The 16813-nt window shown below is 56.0% G+C and overlaps 2 protein-coding genes and 1 non-coding gene across 9 annotated transcripts; 1 reads left to right on the forward strand and 2 right to left on the reverse strand.

The window, feature by feature from the left end:
* Positions 1-3522: 3522 nt before the first annotated feature.
* RANBP1 (RAN binding protein 1) lies at positions 3523-11321 on the reverse strand. Of its 2 annotated transcripts, none has more exons than XM_042962508.1 (6): positions 11191-11321; positions 9730-9866; positions 7407-7564; positions 5182-5310; positions 4456-4521; positions 3523-3948 (listed from the first exon to the last, which is right to left on the reverse strand). In XM_042962508.1, the coding sequence occupies exons 1-6, from the start codon at positions 11203-11205 to the stop codon at positions 3824-3826; spliced, it is 630 nt and encodes a 209-aa protein (XP_042818442.1). In that variant the 5' UTR covers positions 11206-11321; the 3' UTR covers positions 3523-3823. The 2 variants fall into 2 exon arrangements, with proteins under 2 accessions (XP_042818442.1, XP_042818443.1); XM_042962509.1 differs by having other exon boundaries at positions 3523-3945; positions 11191-11319.
* Positions 4299-4424, reverse strand: LOC122232857. The gene has a single exon (XR_006210265.1). It is a non-coding gene; the product is annotated as a small nucleolar RNA SNORA77 (small nucleolar RNA).
* Positions 11322-11442: 121 nt separating the features above from the next.
* Positions 11443-16542, forward strand: TRMT2A (tRNA methyltransferase 2 homolog A). Of its 6 annotated transcripts, none has more exons than XM_042962502.1 (13): positions 11443-11681; positions 11844-11925; positions 12165-12721; positions 12980-13088; positions 13374-13555; positions 13742-13856; positions 13949-14064; positions 14143-14254; positions 14869-14991; positions 15205-15280; positions 15517-15711; positions 15828-15924; positions 16044-16542. In XM_042962502.1, exons 2-13 carry the CDS (start codon positions 11902-11904, stop codon positions 16273-16275), a joined length of 1938 nt encoding a protein of 645 aa, XP_042818436.1. In that variant the 5' UTR covers positions 11443-11681; positions 11844-11901; the 3' UTR covers positions 16276-16542. The 6 variants fall into 6 exon arrangements, with proteins under 6 accessions (XP_042818436.1, XP_042818440.1, XP_042818441.1 ...); XM_042962506.1 differs by having other exon boundaries at positions 15526-15711; XM_042962507.1 differs by having other exon boundaries at positions 15595-15711.
* The last annotated feature ends 271 nt before the right edge of the window (positions 16543-16813 follow it).

A 16813-nucleotide genomic window follows, 5' to 3' on the forward strand; every position in this document is an offset into this window, starting at 1 on the left:
CGTGGCGTTCGGGACGTGGGCCTGGAGGCGCCGTTCCTCGCCTTGGTGCCCCAGCCAGGCGTGTGCCCGCGGCTCTGTGAAGCCACCCAGCCGTCGCACACCTGCAGTCCCTGCCCGCCGGGTGGACACCGCGGCAAACGCCAGGGCCCCTGTTCCCACTCCGCAGGCCCTGGCGCTGTGGCCTGTAGGTCGCCTCCTGTGCCTCTATTTGCACAGACTTTTCCCTAAACACCTTGGAGCCTGTCCCTGGGATCAGGTTGATGTCCCTGCTATTCCCGGATAGGGCCAGACCCCTCTCACCTGGAGCCCCCCTAGCATTCAAGGGGGTGGAATATTTGTGACACTGTATGGGCACCTTCATTGTTTATCTCCTGTCCATCCCACAGCCCTCGGGCCACTCGACTGAACTGTCCTGCTAGTGGGCAGGGTAAGGAGGGCAGGGGGCGCTGGTGTCTCAGGATCCTGGCCCAAGCTGCATGCTTGGGAATGTGTGCATGTGGGAGAGCTAGGGCCGGATGAGCCCCTCAGCCTCCCCAAAGCAGGGTGGAGTGCCCCTCGGGAAGCGCGGGGCACCCTGCCCCTGCCTGGGATAGGCCTGTGGGCAGGCCCACCTCCTGCAGGAAATCCCACCCGCCAGTGCCGCTGCCGCTTAAGGTGGACCTGCAAGCTTTGCAGTGCCTAGCTGCGGTATGGCTGGAGTGGGCTGAGCAGCCTGGCAGCAGTGCAGAACCTCTGGGAGGTTGGGACCTGGGGCAAGTTCTGAAGCCTCCACAGTGAGGACCAGCCAGTCTGTTCCCTCCTACACACTCCCAGAGCCCTCTGCCCAAAAACCAAGACCCACCAGCCGCCTCCCCAGGTGGGAATACAAGGTGGGGGGGTTGGCAGGGAGGGAATGGTCCCCACCCTCCTCAGCCTGACTTCCACATTTTGGCCAGAATCCCTTGCTGCCCAGGGGCCACCTCTTCAGGCCATGCTACCACAGGCCCTGGGGCTTCTTCACCCTGTGCCCTTCCTGTCTGTGTGAGAGCCTTATGAAGGCCCCAGCAACAGCTCTGCAAGCTGCTGGCTGTGAGCCATTAGAAAAGATGCCAGGCTGGGGGCCGGAACTGGAGCATTAATGCTGCTGCCTGACAGTAAAAATGGTAACGGGCTTTTCTTCCCATAACATCCCAGTTGTAACCTCTGCCCAGTGGGGAGCCCACTCCAGGGGGCCCAGCATGGGGTTGAGGGATACCCTAGCACTAAGTGGGTTAAGGCAGCACGGATGCTTGAGCTGACACGTCCTTACCTCTGCCTCAGCACTCTAGTGGCCTCAGGTCACCAGATAGAAGATCCAGGGTCCTCACATACAAAGACTCCAGCCAATACATGCCCCACCCACAGCTTCGCCTTTGTTCCTGCCCTTCTGCAACCCCAGCACTGGGATCCCAGGCCCCCGGAAGCCTCTGGATGCAGGCCCACCCTTGGGGAGGCATTCCTCCCAACACGCTCCCAACTGGTGGCTCTTGCCCAGGTCTGACTCCAGGTCTGTGTAGGGGTACCAGGATGGCTGAGAGCTGTGAGTGCCAAGCACTGGTCATGGAAAGAAGGGGTGCTTGTTACCTCCTTGGTGACATCCCTGCAGACTTGCCTGGGCAGAGGGGGGTCCTGGTGGGGGAGAGGAGTGCTGGGGGGAGAACCAGTGAGGCCTCCAGCCCAGGAGTCCTCTCCTAAGGAGCTAAGATGCCCAGGAGAAGGAAACCACAGCAGAAAGCTTGCCCAATTTGCAGCCCAGTGGACTGACCTGGAACAGAAAGGTACATCATCTCACTTCTTACTCCATCCCCAATATTGTCAGCATCTCAATTCTGACTTTACCATTGCCTTTTTGCCACAGGGAGGAACCCAGCTGAAAAAACACTGGCTGGGGAGCAAGGCAGAGCCCCCCCTACCCCCCAACACACCCCTGCTGACATCCCTGCTCACTGGTGAGACCCACTGTCAGGACTGCATGTCTCCCTTTCTGCAGCACATTCTGCATTGTCAGCAAGCCACACCTTTATTTTTTATTTTATTTTTTAGCAAGCCACACCTTTAAATGCACCCCGTTAATGTAGCCTGGTCACAGCACAGCTCTGTTCCCCAGCCATTCTGAGGGGCCTACCCCGCTGTCAGGGTTTTAACCCCTTGGAGACACAATTCATCACCCAAGAGGAAAGAAGTCAGCCTGTGGTTTTACATCAAGTGGGATTTATCTTGTTTTGGAGCCCAAAGCAAAGACTATTAAACAACCATTCTGTGCTGAAAGGGATGTGTGACTGCCCTTCCCTGAAGGATCAAGCCCTGGGCAGACTTACACACATCAGTGCATCCAACAGAGGCCCATACAGAAGCAACACCTGTCCTTTACAACATCAAAATTCCAATTCAAGATAGGCAAGGTGCATTTCACAAGCTTCAATGTCCTTCCTTGGCGGGAAGGACCTCTGTGCCAACACCAACTTCAAGAGCATCCAGACCTGTACCTCTAGAGGCCCAAGGCTGCCAGAACACAATGCTGACCAGCAAAGTTTTGTTTGGCTTTCAAAAAAAGAGCAGCTTCCTTTGGAGGTGCATCCCCCAGAGGGAACAAGGATCCAAGGTTTGGAATCAGACACAGGTCACAGGACACATTGGGAAGTTGGACAGAACAGGACACAGCTAAAAGACTGGCCACAACGTAAAGCACCTCTAGCAGGTGTTAATGACCAATAGCCGAGTGAGAGTGCATCCACTCCAGACCCCAGTCCTAACTTGCTCCTCCCCCACTGGAGGGCAGTATGGCCACACTTCATAACCCAGGCGGTCTCCTGGGACCCTTTACCACATATGCTTTTGAAAAGCCTGCTGGTGCACTGAAAAGCCTTTCCCCCACTTAAGATAATGTTTAGAGACCATTTGTTTTATAAGACAAACCCCTAAATGGCACTAACCCATTTGCATTCTTGAAAACGTCCCTTTATTTAAAGCTACTGCAGATGTCCAAAATTGCACCCAGATGGAGACACCATTGAGTGAGCGGGTAAGACAGTTCTCTCCAAGGATGGCAGTGAGCTGTCCAACAAGGGCTGTGGGGCCAAGTCCCACCAACACAGTGCACCAGACTGGACATGTGTGCTATGGGACTGGCCCTTCCCTCCACCAGGGCAGAGGGCCAACCAAACACGGCCTCAACCAAAGCCTGGAAACACACTTGGCCGTCTTGCACCAAAAGCCAGGGTACTCTGGCAGTCTTCCTTTCCCTACCTCAGAGGCAAAAAAACAACAAAAAAGCCTATTCCTTGCCACAGGGCAGAACCGCATGAGTCCCCACCCCCCCACCCCCCAGCACACCTGCCCCACCTCAGCTGCATCATGGCCCCAGGGACCAACAGCTGCCCTGAGCCCACAGCAGAGCCAGAGGCGATGAGTGAGACCCGCAGCGCTGCTCCAACATCCTGGAGCCAGGAGGAACCCACACTGCTCCCAGGACAGGGCCGGCGCACACATGGTCCTGCCTCCGCGCAGGTTTCAAATGTGTTGTTTATTCACTATTTTTGATGACTATAAATAAGTGTTTCCACTATGGAAAAGAAAGTTAGCACAGTACATTTTCATGACTGGGGAATGGATTTTCTGAAGTCATCTTCAATAGGGCAAAAACTTAGAAAAAAACCACCTGAATGTTGGAATTCAGTTCTTTATATAAAGTCCCTTGTAAAAACAAAACAGAATAAAAACAAACTGAAAAGAAGGGGCAGGGCAAAATTTTAAAAAAGAAAAAAGAGGAAAAGAATGGAAGGAAGAGAAAACAAGGGAAGGCGGCTTATTGCTCCTCCTCCGCTCTATCCTTGGTCTCGGCGTCTTCCGACTCCTTGCTCTCCTCCTTCACCGAGAGAGCTTCTAGCTTCTCGGCCACCTTCTCAGCATTGTCGTTTTTGCCCGACCCTGCTAAGACATAGGGGGACACAGTAAGAAAACAGAGAAGCACCACTCTTCCCAGCCCACCCACCTCCTGTGACCCTGGGCGAAGGCCACAGGGCAGGCCACTTCACCATGTGCCAGCCAAGGCAGCCTCCAGGGTCACCCAAATTAAGAGCTCACACCTAGGACCATGGTCAGGCAGCTCAGTTATATCGGGCTCCAAGTAAGCAAGTGACTGTGAGGACCTCTTGAAGCCCCTTTGGCCTCTGGTGGGCTCTAGCCAGACGTCATTTTACTTGACGGCCAGCCTGGGTGCTGTGAGGCCAGGCCAGTGAGCACATGCTTGGGGCCTCTATGGCTACCTCACTCCCCAGAAGCACCGTGTCCCCAGACAACTGCATCACCCTTGATAGGTCAAGGTGGTCACAGCACCCTGGGATGTTACTCTGGCAGACGGAAAAAGCACCCGCCTGGGGCTGCAGCCAGGTGCAGAGTGAGTCTGCGAGGCAGTCCCCACCCCCAACTCCACGTCACCTTTCTTTTCTCTCTCTTCAATCTCTTTCCTGCATTCTTCAAACTTTGTTTTAAATTTCTGTGCATCTGCAGAAAGAAGAGAAGAGACCTCCTAAGAGCCCTAAAACGTCTGAAGAGCCAAGATTCACAAAGGGCTCGTCCCATGGGTGACTTAAGGACACAGCCCTGGGCTCACTCTTGCCTGGACCAAGCAGTGACTGTTTCTCAAGTCCCTCCAGGGACTGGTAGCTAGGTTGGCCCACCTCCCTCCACCTGACTCTGTGACAATTTGGGCAGAATGGTACACAGCACTGGTGGCCGTGTAAAACCAAGGGGTCAGGAGCCTCCTGGCCAGACACTCTGCTCTCCACTCATGTAGCTACTAGATGAGGCCCACTGGGCACTTGTGACAATCAGGGCTGGAAAAGACATCCAAGCTGGGGAGAGGTCACCATGGGCCTGGGATCCCAGCACCTGCTGGCAGTCAGGTGGCTGCGAGGGGACATGCCTGCCCTGGGTAGACTGGATGCCCAGCTCCCTTTGAGGTTAAGAGGGAAAAGGCACTGCTCTCATCAGAGCCCACATGAAGCCTCAAGGGTACACAGGTCGACTGCAGCACTCACATTCCTGCCCCTGAGAGAGCACCAGACAGCACAGTGAGACTGGTCCCTCCCACAAGCTTCTCACAGGCACTATCAGTTCTTCCTGAAAAGCAGTACCCAAGGGCCTGGTGGCTCTTCTGCTTACTTTCAGCATTTAGGAAGCGGATGGCCAGCAGCTCTGGCTTGGGGCACTCATCGGCAAAGTCGGCGTGGGTGTTCCAGACCCAGGCACGGTCGCTGCCTGCGTTCGGCTTCAGCTCCATCATTGGCGTGACTGGGGAAGAAGAGCCATGTGAGGATCCTGACAACTGCTGCGAGACTACCCCGCCAACAGGAGGTCCCGCCTTGGGGTCCACCAACCAGGCCTAGACAAACTCCTGTGGGATACAGGATCTTACTCAAACCTCTTTGAAAATGTCCCATGTTCACTTAAAACCAGGACTGTCCTGGAGTGTCTGGGTGGCTCAGTCAGTTAAGTGGCCCAGTTTGGCTCAGGTCATGATCTCACAGCTCGAGGGTTGTGAGTTCGAGTCCCACATCGGGCTATGTGCTGACAGCTCAGAGCCTGGAGCCTGCTTCTGATTCTGTGTATCCCTCTCTCTCTGCCCTGCTCGCGCACTGTCTCTTTCTCTCTCTCAAAAATAAACAAACATTGAAAAAAAAACCAGAAAAAAAACAAAAAAACCCCAGAGGACTGTCCTAAATCTGGGAACAGGGTGACCTGCTCCCTGACGAGAAGAACACCTCAGAAAGGATCTCCAATCCCACTGGAACAAGGGCTCCAACGCCAACAGAGCCACTCATGCCCAGCCCTTCCTGTGGAGCACCCATCATGTAGCTATGTCCTTGCTCAACCACACCATCAGGTAGCTGGCCCATTGGGAAGTGGGGGACAGAAGCCATAAGTGGGGTAATCATCCAGGAGGACATGGAGTCAGCTTTGCACTTGCCAGGGTCCCTAGGAGACAAGGCCACCACAAGTAGATACCATGGGCCCTAGTGACATGCACATACACCATGGAATAAGTAGGAATCTGGAATAAGCAGATACACCCATGTCCTCAGGCTCTGCACAGACCCAAAAGGAGAAACTGACTGCGCAAAGAACAAGAGCACACTTGTGCACCCCTGTGCCCCTGGCAGAGGTCTCCTGAGCATATACTGACCACCTGAACCGGGAACAGTCACACCATCCCCATGCAGACACCTGGCGAGCCCTTGACCTCTACAGAGCACAGAGATGCCATGGCCTCCTGCTGCCACCACCCACCTGGCACATTAAGGGTCTATGGTATGTAGGGGTCCCAGAACACACCTGCAACTCAGAAACAACCCAGTGATCTGACAAGGCTCCTGAAGAAGCATAGGGTGTCAGGAAGTCCCCTGGGGAGCGATTCAAATTGGAGTGGAGGCCAGGGGCCAGAGCAGACAGGTGGGGGAAGAGGGAGAGACACAAGAGGACTACCAGAATGGCCCCTAAGGAAGGCAAGAAAGCCCCTCCCTGCCACCTCTCAGGACTTCTGCGAACCCGCCCATCTTTCCACATCACCCTCAAGAGCTGCTCTGCTCAGGTTCCTGCCAGGTCACCCCAGGTGTCCAGAAGAGGGGCCCTCCCTTGCCAGACATGCATTCTACCCAGTAACACAGACACAGCACCGGATCAGGAATGGAGCCCAAGACATATCTACTTCCAAACACACATAGCACTGCAGAACAACCTAGCAGCCAAAAGACTGATATGGCGGGGACTTACTGTCACCCCTTCACAGGCCAGGCCTGGTGTGGCTTTCCCCAGACCCTCCCATCCCCCAACCATGTTGAGCCCAGGGTTAATGCATCACACCTGTTCAAGGGCCTCAACCTGTCACCACCCACTACCTGTTTGGTCTCACAGACACCTAAAGATGAGGCAGCCACCTTCTCTCTGCACCCCTTCCCCTCTGTGTTCTCACCAGGGAACACCCGGCAGGGACAGAACACACCAAAGAGTGGGAAGGCTGCCTACTGGGCACATCAAAATACAAATGGGAGCACACATCCTCACAGCACTGCCCAATCCTTGGGCAGGTGCTCCACGGACCTAAGCCCACACTGGGGCTCTGCTTCCACCCCATCATGTCCTTTCTGCTTGGGCTCCACATCTTGTGTGCTATAAGCTTCTCTGCAGGTCTGCTCTGAGTACAGAGCATGCTGGAAAACTTCATTTCCTATTTTAAATTCAAAACACACTGCAAATATGCACTCTATGTCATAATGCACTCCCAGATTCCTAGCCCAGCACTGAAAGCAACCTGCCCAAAGATCTGAAAGGTATCCTCATGTGCAGCGCTGGAACTTAGAGTGAAAACACACTCCCAAGAGGCCACCTACTGTAGTGGTTGGCGCATATCTTCAGGGTCTTGTCCCTCCTCATGAGGAGGCGGATGGTCCCTTTCTCCTTATGCTTCAGAAGCTTGACATCACCTGTGCCTCGTTCCTTCCATTCTGGGAGATCGTTCTCTGAAGCAAATCGGAATAGCTTTGCCCGCCTTCAAGAAAAGCCATTACAAGAGAGCTTAAATGTGTGTGAAGACAGAATAAACAGTCAAACGTTTGCTGGCAAACAACACTTATTTCCTGTACCTGGCGTCTCCACGGACGCCCCTTCCTTTCTTTGTACTTCTAGGACGATTAAGTCAAAAAATTACCAAAAAAGCAAAACAACATTCCTAGTATTTACTTGGAATAATGAAGTGAAAAAGAAAAGGGATTTCTACAACCACAGAACTTTCCAATTTTAGTATATGTGCTGCCAAAGCGAGTACAACAACCACAAAACTTTCCAACAGAAAGACACAACTTCTCAACAAAGACACCTCCTGAATATGCTGGGCTTGCCTGTGACCGTAGTGCAGGGGAGCCCCTGGTGTCCCATAGGGCTGCAGAGGGTAGCAAGGAAGCAGATGGAGGTTGAGGACCCCTGCCCTCCACAGGGCCAGCCCTTCCCTCTGCTGTGAGATGCACCCTGTGTTTCCCAGGCCCCCCAACCCAGAGAGACCTCTGCAGACCTCTCTGTTCAGGCCACGAGGCTCTGGCCCAAAGTCTTGCCTTTTTGCTCTGAGTAGCACCTCACACTGGGCCCAGCCAAGGCTCCCACCCAGATGGGCTCCCATGGTGAGCCCAGCAGTCCTGCCTTTAGGACTTCAGGCTGATGTCCTCCATTGCCTTACCCACAGGACCCCAGCCTTGCTGGTCCATTTCCTGCACCACACTCTGCTCTCTCTCCCAAACTCAATTCCGTTACGGGAGACAGTGCCTTCACAAGGATGCCCCCAAAGCTTTCACCTGGAGCCCAAGGGCCCAGACGCAAAGGCCTGACCTGCTGGCCTCACTTCCCTCAGGAAAGGCCTGTGTCCAGGACACTGAAAGCAGTTCTCGGCCCTGTGAGGGCTGAAGAGGGTAAGAACAGCAGCACCAGCTGCTGGGAGGAGCCAGCCCCTGGCTGCAGCACCATTTCCGGGCAAACCAGAGACGTGGAAAACCAGTATCTTCAGGGACTCACCTACCACTCTGAGACCAAGAGGATGTATATGACTCTCCTTCCCCAGGCCTTTGGGGGTGGTGGGAAAGGGCTGGTCTCCCCAGTCTGCCTTCCTCAGAGGGAGGGATCACTGTTCCTGCCCCCCACTCACAGCAAAGCACTCAAATCCTCATCTGGCTTCTTCGTTAGAATCTGAAGAAGGTGGGGGAACTCCACTTGGACAGGAAAAACGCTCCAGCCTGTTTCCATTAACTTGTGACTGAGTCTAACGTTCCCTGTGATTCTGAGTACAGACAACAGGTCAGTCTCAGCAGTGTGGATTTTGTCGCAGACATCTCAACACATGGCTGGTGCCAGTAATACTTAAAAACGACACATGCTGTCATAGCCTCACACTGAAGGTGTCAAACACATGCAGGATAGTATTTAGAAAGTAATCTCGATAAGCATAACACATCCATTTTCATTTGTAATTCCAGGCATTATTTTGTGCATTAAAAACGCTGAATTGGGAGTTCACAAACTTCAGGATGCCAAAGTCTGGCGTGCAAAAGAAAAATAATATTAATAATGGTAGAGACTCCCTATTCAACCAGAAGAAGGGGGCCATGGGAGTTTTGGGAGGTAGCAAGCCTGTAAGGTGACATGAACAGGAGGCTGTGGAGATGCACCTTGGTGGGCAGAGCAGCAGGGACAGGACACCAGGGAGCACCTGTGCTCTCCACAGCACTGGCCGCTGGGAAACAGGGGCACCCAGTGAAGAGTTATCCAAAGAGTAGATTCTAACAGCAGCCCTGATTTTCCACGTAGGATTAGTCATCACACAATTCCAAGCCCTTTCTTCAGCCCCAGTCCAATTTAAGGTCAGGCCAAGACCTTGACACCTGTAAAAACTGTAACTTCAATCTTACATTAAAAGATACGTGTTTCTCAGGATGCCTGGGTGGCTCAGTTGGTTAAGCCTCCAACTTTGACTCAGGTCATGATCTCATGGTTCATGGGTTCGAACCCTGCGTCGGGCTCTGTGCTGACACCTCTGAGCCTGGAACCTGCTTCAAATTCTGTCTGCCTCTCTCTCTGCCCCTCCCCTGCTCACACTCTGTCTCTCAAAAAACAAACATAAAAAAAAAAAAAAAAAGATACATGTTTCTGGAGCAACATGAGCTTACTTACATTTTAAAAAGCTCTTCTTCATCTTCTTCCAGCGTTTTAATTTCTTGCTCAGGAAGAGACACTATAGGCTCAAACTGGGGGTCATGGTTGGACTCATCTGCATTCTCAGTGGAGGTGTCATGGTCCTCATGGGTGTCCTGTGGAGTGAGGTGCAGAGAGGTGACTCTGCTGGTGCCAGAGCGTGCCCCTCACCCAGAGCTCAGCAGTGGGCACCCCTCCTAGTGGACGGCCTCATCCCCAAACAAGAGATTAAGCCCACAGTCTTTCACATAAGGGTTTGCATGCACAGAGTGCAATAAGATGCTGAATTTCAGCACCCTCCCCAGATGCATCAATCACATCTGTGCACATACTGGGGATCCTAAATTGAGCCACCTACTGGCAGATGAGAAACTGCCTCATCACTTGAACCTCAGTTTCCTCATCTGTAAAATGTGGATAATCACAAGGGCAAATGATTAAAAGATGCAATGACAGAAGAGGGTCTCAAGTGGAGTTGTCACCCTTTAATCAAAAAGCAACCATTTGGGTTTTTACTGGTTGAGAAAAATCTGTGCTCTTGCTTAATAGAAAGGAAAAAGGTTGCTACAGGATGGCTAGTGCTCACACGCAATTCACAGTTCTATCAGCAATTTGATCTTAAATCAGAAAGTTGATGTGTCAACAGAAATCGTACAATGAACCCTAAGATTCTGATGCAATTTATTAAACTACAGGGCACAAAGAATCATATTTGAGGTTCAAGTCTCACAGAACACGTGGCTTGATGATCTATAAATCTGTAAGCTGGGAGACCTCCCTACCAGACTCGAGCCAAAAAAGAAAATATATAAGCTTTCATTGCTTTCCTTGGTTGGATAAGCACTGCGGCTCCACCAGGGTCAGCTCACCCGAGCAGATGCCCTCGGACAACAAAGCCACCCCGACTCTGGGTCGGTTCGACCAGGACCCGTCCACCCCGCTGAAACGTGAGTTTCTGCCACAGAGGCCTGTGGCGGCTCAAGACGTGAGAACAGAATGAATGAAGTACTGCGTAGGCGACGGGAGGAAGGGACGCACGGTTTTGGTGGGAAGCCTGCAAGTGGGCCGAGCCAGGGGAAACCCGCCACCCGCCCCACTTCTCAGGCGAGCGGCGAAGTAAACTCGAGACCGAGGAGTCGGGGCGGCGGGCCGCCCCACGCCTGGATGGAGCTTCCCGGCCCCACTTGGGACCGCCCCAAGGTCACGCGGGCGCCAGGCAGCCCCCGAGCCCGCGGAGCCATCGTGCGACCTGGCTCCGAAGGCCTCCAGCCCCCAGGCCGCGCTCCCCAAAGTTCCGACCCCGCGCCACCGAGGCCCCACAGGAGCCGAGCCCACAGGCCAGCGGGGGTTGGCAACGGCGGCGCGGGCCGCCCACGTGGCCGCCGATAGCGGCCTCGGCCTCCCGGCCCCCGCCCAGTCCCCACCCGAGCCCGGCCGCACCTTGGCGGCCGCCATGGGGACGCGGCGGCGGCGGCTCGGCTGGCTCGGTCGTCGCTGGCTCCGCGGCCTCTCGGCGGCTAGTCGTGGCTCCTTTCCTCCGCGTCTGGCGCCGGCGCCTCCCGCCCTCCCGCTCTTCCCTCCGCCCCGCGACCCGAACCCCGACCCCTGACCCCGGCGGCGGGAAACGCGACGCGATTCAAAACCAGTGCAGCTTTATTGGCTCACACGGCGGACATCTCATTGTCCAGCCCACCCCGCGCTTCCCGCCAAAACGCCCGCGGCGCATGCCCGGCCCGCCCGGCAGCCAGGGGAGTGAGTACTCCCGGCGGCCCCCGCGCGCGCTTCCGCCCCACCGCAGCGCGTGCCCCTCGAGCACGAGAAAAGGGCTGGGGGTAGGAGGTGACGCGTGGTGATGATGTCACCGGAAGCCAGGATGATAGAGACGCGCGGCCTCGGCTGCACGCGCTGGCGGCGGGAGAGCGGCCGGCTAGGTGAGCGGCCGGCGCAGGCCCCTGGCGGGCAGGCGGCACACCCCATGCCCGAGGCCCGAACCTGAGCACGGAGGGTTCGAGTCCCGCCTTGTCCGGGGTGGAGCCGGGGATAGACCTCGCGGCGTCGCACCCGCCCTCTGAGCGCCTGCCTCCCTTTGCCAGGACCAGGACGAGGTGGCGGAGGCAGCCCTCGTGGAGCCCCCAGTCCGGGCAGCGGACGATGAGTGATAAACTCGACAGTGAAGTAAAGTGAAGGGAGATTCTGATGGGAGACCGGGTGGGAAGGGATGGAGATGGGGGCGGAGGGGGAAACCCCTGGGAGAAAAGTGGGATCGGAGGTGAGTTGGGAGAGGAGGGAAGGGAATGGGGGGTGAGGCTGGGCATAGGGTCCACTAATGGAGGTCTGGATGTGGGGCTAGCGAACTGGGGCGTTCAGGTTCTAGGGTGCAGCCCGCAGCCCAGCCCCTGCCTGTCTCCACACAGGGCCCTGTGCCCATGGAGGGCTGCAGCCAGGACAGCAACAGTGCCCAGGGCAGCCCTGAAGCCCTAGCCCCTCAGGAGGAGGAGGAGGAAGGTGGGGCTGGGGTGGCTGCAGAGTCTGTACCTCAGCCTGGGCTCTACAGCTACATCAGGGACGACTTGTTTACCTCGGAGATCTTCAAGTTGGAGCTGCAGAATGTGCCTCGCCACGCCAGCTTCAGTGATGTCCGACGCTTTCTGGGCCGCTTTGGCCTACAGCCTCATAAGACCAAACTCTTTGGGCAACCTCCCTGCGCCTTTGTGACATTCCGTAGCGCTGCTGAGCGGGACAAGGCCCTGCGCGTGCTGCACGGTGCCCTCTGGAAGGGCCGTCCACTCAGCGTGCGCTTGGCCCGACCCAAGGCTGATCCCATGGCCAGAAAGAGGCGGCGTGAGGATGAGGGTGAGCCCACGGCCACATGCATCGCAGATGTAGTGACCCCATTTTGGACCGTGCCCTATGCTGAGCAGCTTGAGCGGAAGCGGTTGGAGTGCGAGCAGGTGCTACAGAAGCTCGCCAAGTGAGTGCGGGTGATCACCCTCTTGGCCCTGGAACTTTGCTCAGCTCTATGCTTGTTCAGCCATCCCGTGCTCTGTATAGACATCCTTAAGGCCTGCATGGTCTCTTGGGTAGCTAACCACTGAGACCCATGTGTAACCAGTGGGGACACTGAGATCCCAAGGGAGGGGCCCAGAAGACCTGGGTATTTGGAGAGTGGCTGGGGAGGGTTGCAGGGGCAGCGGGCTGAGTCCAACCTTGGCCCCACCTCATCCTGCAGGGAAATTGGGAGCACCAACCGCGCCCTGCTGCCCTGGCTGCTCTCACAGAGGCACAAGCACAACAAGGCCTGCTGCCCGCTGGAGGGGGTTAGGCCATCACCCCAGCAGGTCAGGCCCGGCTGGTGTGGCCAGAAACTCACCTCATGTTCTTAAAGGAGCTCTTCTCACTTATCTTTGCCATCCCTTTTCATGCTTTGTATTTATTTTTCCTATTTCTCACATGACTGTTACTTGTTGTCAGCCCCATCTCCTGGACTGCCAGGCACTGTGGGGGAACTAGAGCCTCTTGCTCACCACCATCTCACTTGATGAGCTGTTCTGTCCACTCACAAGTGCTGGATGGCCAGGGTAAGGTCAGGCATGTCTCTCTGCCTCCCTCTACCCTCCCTGCAGACCGAATATCGTAATAAGTGTGAGTTTCTGGTTGGCGTCGGGGTGGACGGGGAGGACAACACAGTCGGCTGTCGGCTTGGCAAGTACAAGGGCGGGACATGTGCTGTGGCAGCCCCCTTTGACACCGTGCACATCCCTGGGGCCACCAAGCAAGTGGTGAAGGCTTTCCAGGAGTTCATCCGGTGAGGGCTTATGGCTGGGCTAGGGGCCCCAAGAAGTCCTGAGGTGGTAGGAGCAGAGGGCCTGCCTGGGGGATCCTGGGATTGTGATCTGGTGGGTGGGGCTGGAGGGGAGAGCAGGGAGACTGCTCGCCCAGTCCTGGTTGGCAGATATTGAGGACTCAGGGCCGCTCATGGCTCCCACCACAGGTCCACTCCATACTCAGCGTACAACCCAGAGACATACTCAGGCCACTGGAAGCAGCTGACTGTGCGCACCAGCCGCCGTGGCCAAGCCATGGCCATTGTTTACTTCCACCCTCAGGTCTCAGGCAAGGAGGCCCTGCTGGGGGAGGGTGTCTGGGCCACAGTGAGTTGTGATGCAACTTTACAAGGCCTTTTCTACTGCTTACCCAGAAGCTGAGCCCTGAGGAACTGGCTGGGCTGAAGGCCTCCTTGGCACAGCACTTCATGGCAGGGCCAGGCAAGGCCACTGGGGTGACCTGCCTCTACTTTGTAGAGGAGGGACAGCGGTGAGGACCCTGGGTAGGGATGGGGTGGGTCTCTGCAAGGGCTAGTGATACTGATGGACCTTACCCTACCATCCACAGAAAGACTCCCAGTCTGGAGGGCCTGCCCCTGGAGCACGTGGCTGGAGACCGATGCATCCACGAGGACCTGCTGGGGTTGACCTTCCGGATCTCCCCTCATGCTTTCTTTCAGGTAGCCCCAAATTTCTTAGGATCATGAGGACACATGGAGGGAGACCTGACATGATATCAAGATGTGATGGAGACAGTGGGCTAGGGCAGTGACAAAGGATTAGCCTGGCAAGAGACCTGGGGATAATGTCCAGGCAGGGGAGCCACAAGGATTGTAAAGTAGATGAAAGATCATTTGCCATTGGATTCTTTGACAACCCTCTTGGAGAGCCATATGTGGGGTGTGAGAACAGGAGCTGGAGTAATGCCAGGGCTCTGGTGTGAGCTCTAGTACTCAGAAAAGAGCAATTATGAAAATTGATCGAGGGGTGGTGATATCAGCATCGTTGCCTTTTAAAGCTAGGAGACTGAGGTTGCCAGGCAACCCTCATGGGATTGAGGGTCAGTCTGAGGACTAGGCTTCTGGCTCCCTGATGGTTAGACGTAGGGGAGGGGTAGGATCGGGAGACCTAGGAAGAAAGTGAGCGAGCCAGGAATTGGGCCACAGAGGCAGGAAAGATGCCCAGGGAATGCAAGTGTTTGGCATGGGGCAGTGGGGGAGGTGGGCAGGAGGGGAAGCCAACTTGGGCAGCAGGGCTCCCCTGACATCCTTGACACTGCCGGCTCACCCTCCAGGTGAACACCCCAGCAGCCGAGGTGCTCTACACAGTCATCCAGGACTGGGCCCAGCTGGACACAGGGAGCACGGTGCTAGACGTGTGCTGCGGCACTGGCACCATTGGCCTGGCACTGGCCCCGGTGAGCCCTCCTGCCCTGCCTGTGGATACCCTCCCCACACTACCCATATTGTCACCTGCCTCATGATCCTCCGTGATCCCCAGCCCGAAGACTAAGGTTAACCGTAGTCTGCCAGATTCTCTTCCACTCTCCAAATGCCTCCTGCTGTTCCCTTCCCTAAGAAGTCCCCAGGATGGGTCAGAATGCCATGAGTCTGTCCTTTACTGGTTTCAGAAGGTGAAGAGAGTTGTAGGAATTGAGCTGTGCCAGGAGGCTGTGGAAGATGCCCGGGTGAATGCCCAAGACAATGGTGAGAGCCAGCGCCCCACAAAGGTGGGCAGCAGATGCCTCTGCTGCATACCTCAGCACAGCACCTGGGACCCACCAGGTGGTTCTTAGGGCCCATGGTGGGTGGGGTGAGGGCAGAGTACAGGAGGGCTCCTATTACGTGAACTTAACACATGTCCAGGATGCCTGAGGCTGCCTGATGGGGGAAGGTGAACAGTCTCCCTAGACAACAGGCTTTCCTAATACATCTCTGGCCAGGGACTTCAGGACACCAGGCAAAGCCCTGTGGGGGAGAGTGTCCTTGGTCCCCTGACAGGGCTGTCATGCCATGTCCAGAGTTGAGCAATGTTGAGTTCCATTGTGGGAGAGCCGAGGACCTGGTGCCCGCTCTGGTGAGCAGACTGGCCTCCCAGCAGCTCGTTGCCATCCTGGACCCTCCTCGTGCTGGCCTGCGTAAGTGGTCTCCATTTGGGGGTTGTTAAGGGGAAGACGGCGGGCAGGGATGTTGGGATGGCACACCAAGCTGTGCAGCCTCAGACCTGATGCCCATCCCATCTGGGTCTCCTCAGATTCCAAAGTGATCCTGGCTGTCCGAAGAGCCGAGAACCTCAAACGGCTCCTGTATGTCTCTTGCAACCCCCGGGCAGCCATGGGCAACTTTGTCGAGTGAGTGTGAGGTGGGGGGATCTGGGGTGGATTGGGGCCCTGCACACAACCTCCCCCTCCTCCACAGGAGCCTTTTCCAGACTCACGTGGCTGATCTTGACACTCCTTTCTCACCACAGCCTCTGCAGGGCCCCATCTAATCGGGTGAAGGGCACTCCCTTCCGGCCTGTCAAGGCTATGGCCGTGGACCTGTTCCCGCAGACCCCGCATTGTGAGATGCTCATCCTGTTTGAGAGGGTGGAGTACCCCAATGGCACAGGGGCCCTGGAGCCCCAGGACCCTCCAGCCCAGCCCCCACCAGGGTCCCCAGATGATACCCTGCAGGAAACTGGGGCTTCCACCTCTTCCTAGGTCCCTGGAGCACTAGAAACTTGCCCTTTCAGAATAGGGCCCAGTCTTCATCACTGGGGCAGAAGCCAAGGGGCTCCCCAAGTCCTTGCCTCATCTCAGGATGCTCAGGCAAGCACCTTGAGAGCATGAGACACAGCTGCCCCAACCAGGGTCAGCCTGTCCCCATGGACCCTACGCTCTTGTCCCCTACCCACCCACCCCCACACACACTCCTCTTCCCAAGTTCCTTTTGGGCTAGCTGGGGCACAGGGTCAGAATAAACCATTGCTGAACTACTGGCATGACTGATGAGCATTCAAGGTTGGCAGATGGGGCCTGCCCCTACTTTAGCCCCTACTGCGGGTGGGGGAGTGGGGGGGCGGTGGGAAGCCAGCAGGGCCCCTTGAGAACCCTGCCAAGACTAAGTCTGACCCCCCAGCTGCCAGTCCCTCCACATGGCCGGGAGTCACAGAAAATGTGCCAACAGTGCCAGATCTCATGCTTATTATCCTAAGAGAAGAAACCGGGAGCTCATGGCTCAGAGCCAGTTGTGCATGTG

This window comes from Panthera tigris, chromosome D3 (assembly GCF_018350195.1).
Source record: "Panthera tigris isolate Pti1 chromosome D3, P.tigris_Pti1_mat1.1, whole genome shotgun sequence".
Lineage (NCBI taxonomy): Eukaryota > Metazoa > Chordata > Mammalia > Carnivora > Felidae > Panthera > Panthera tigris.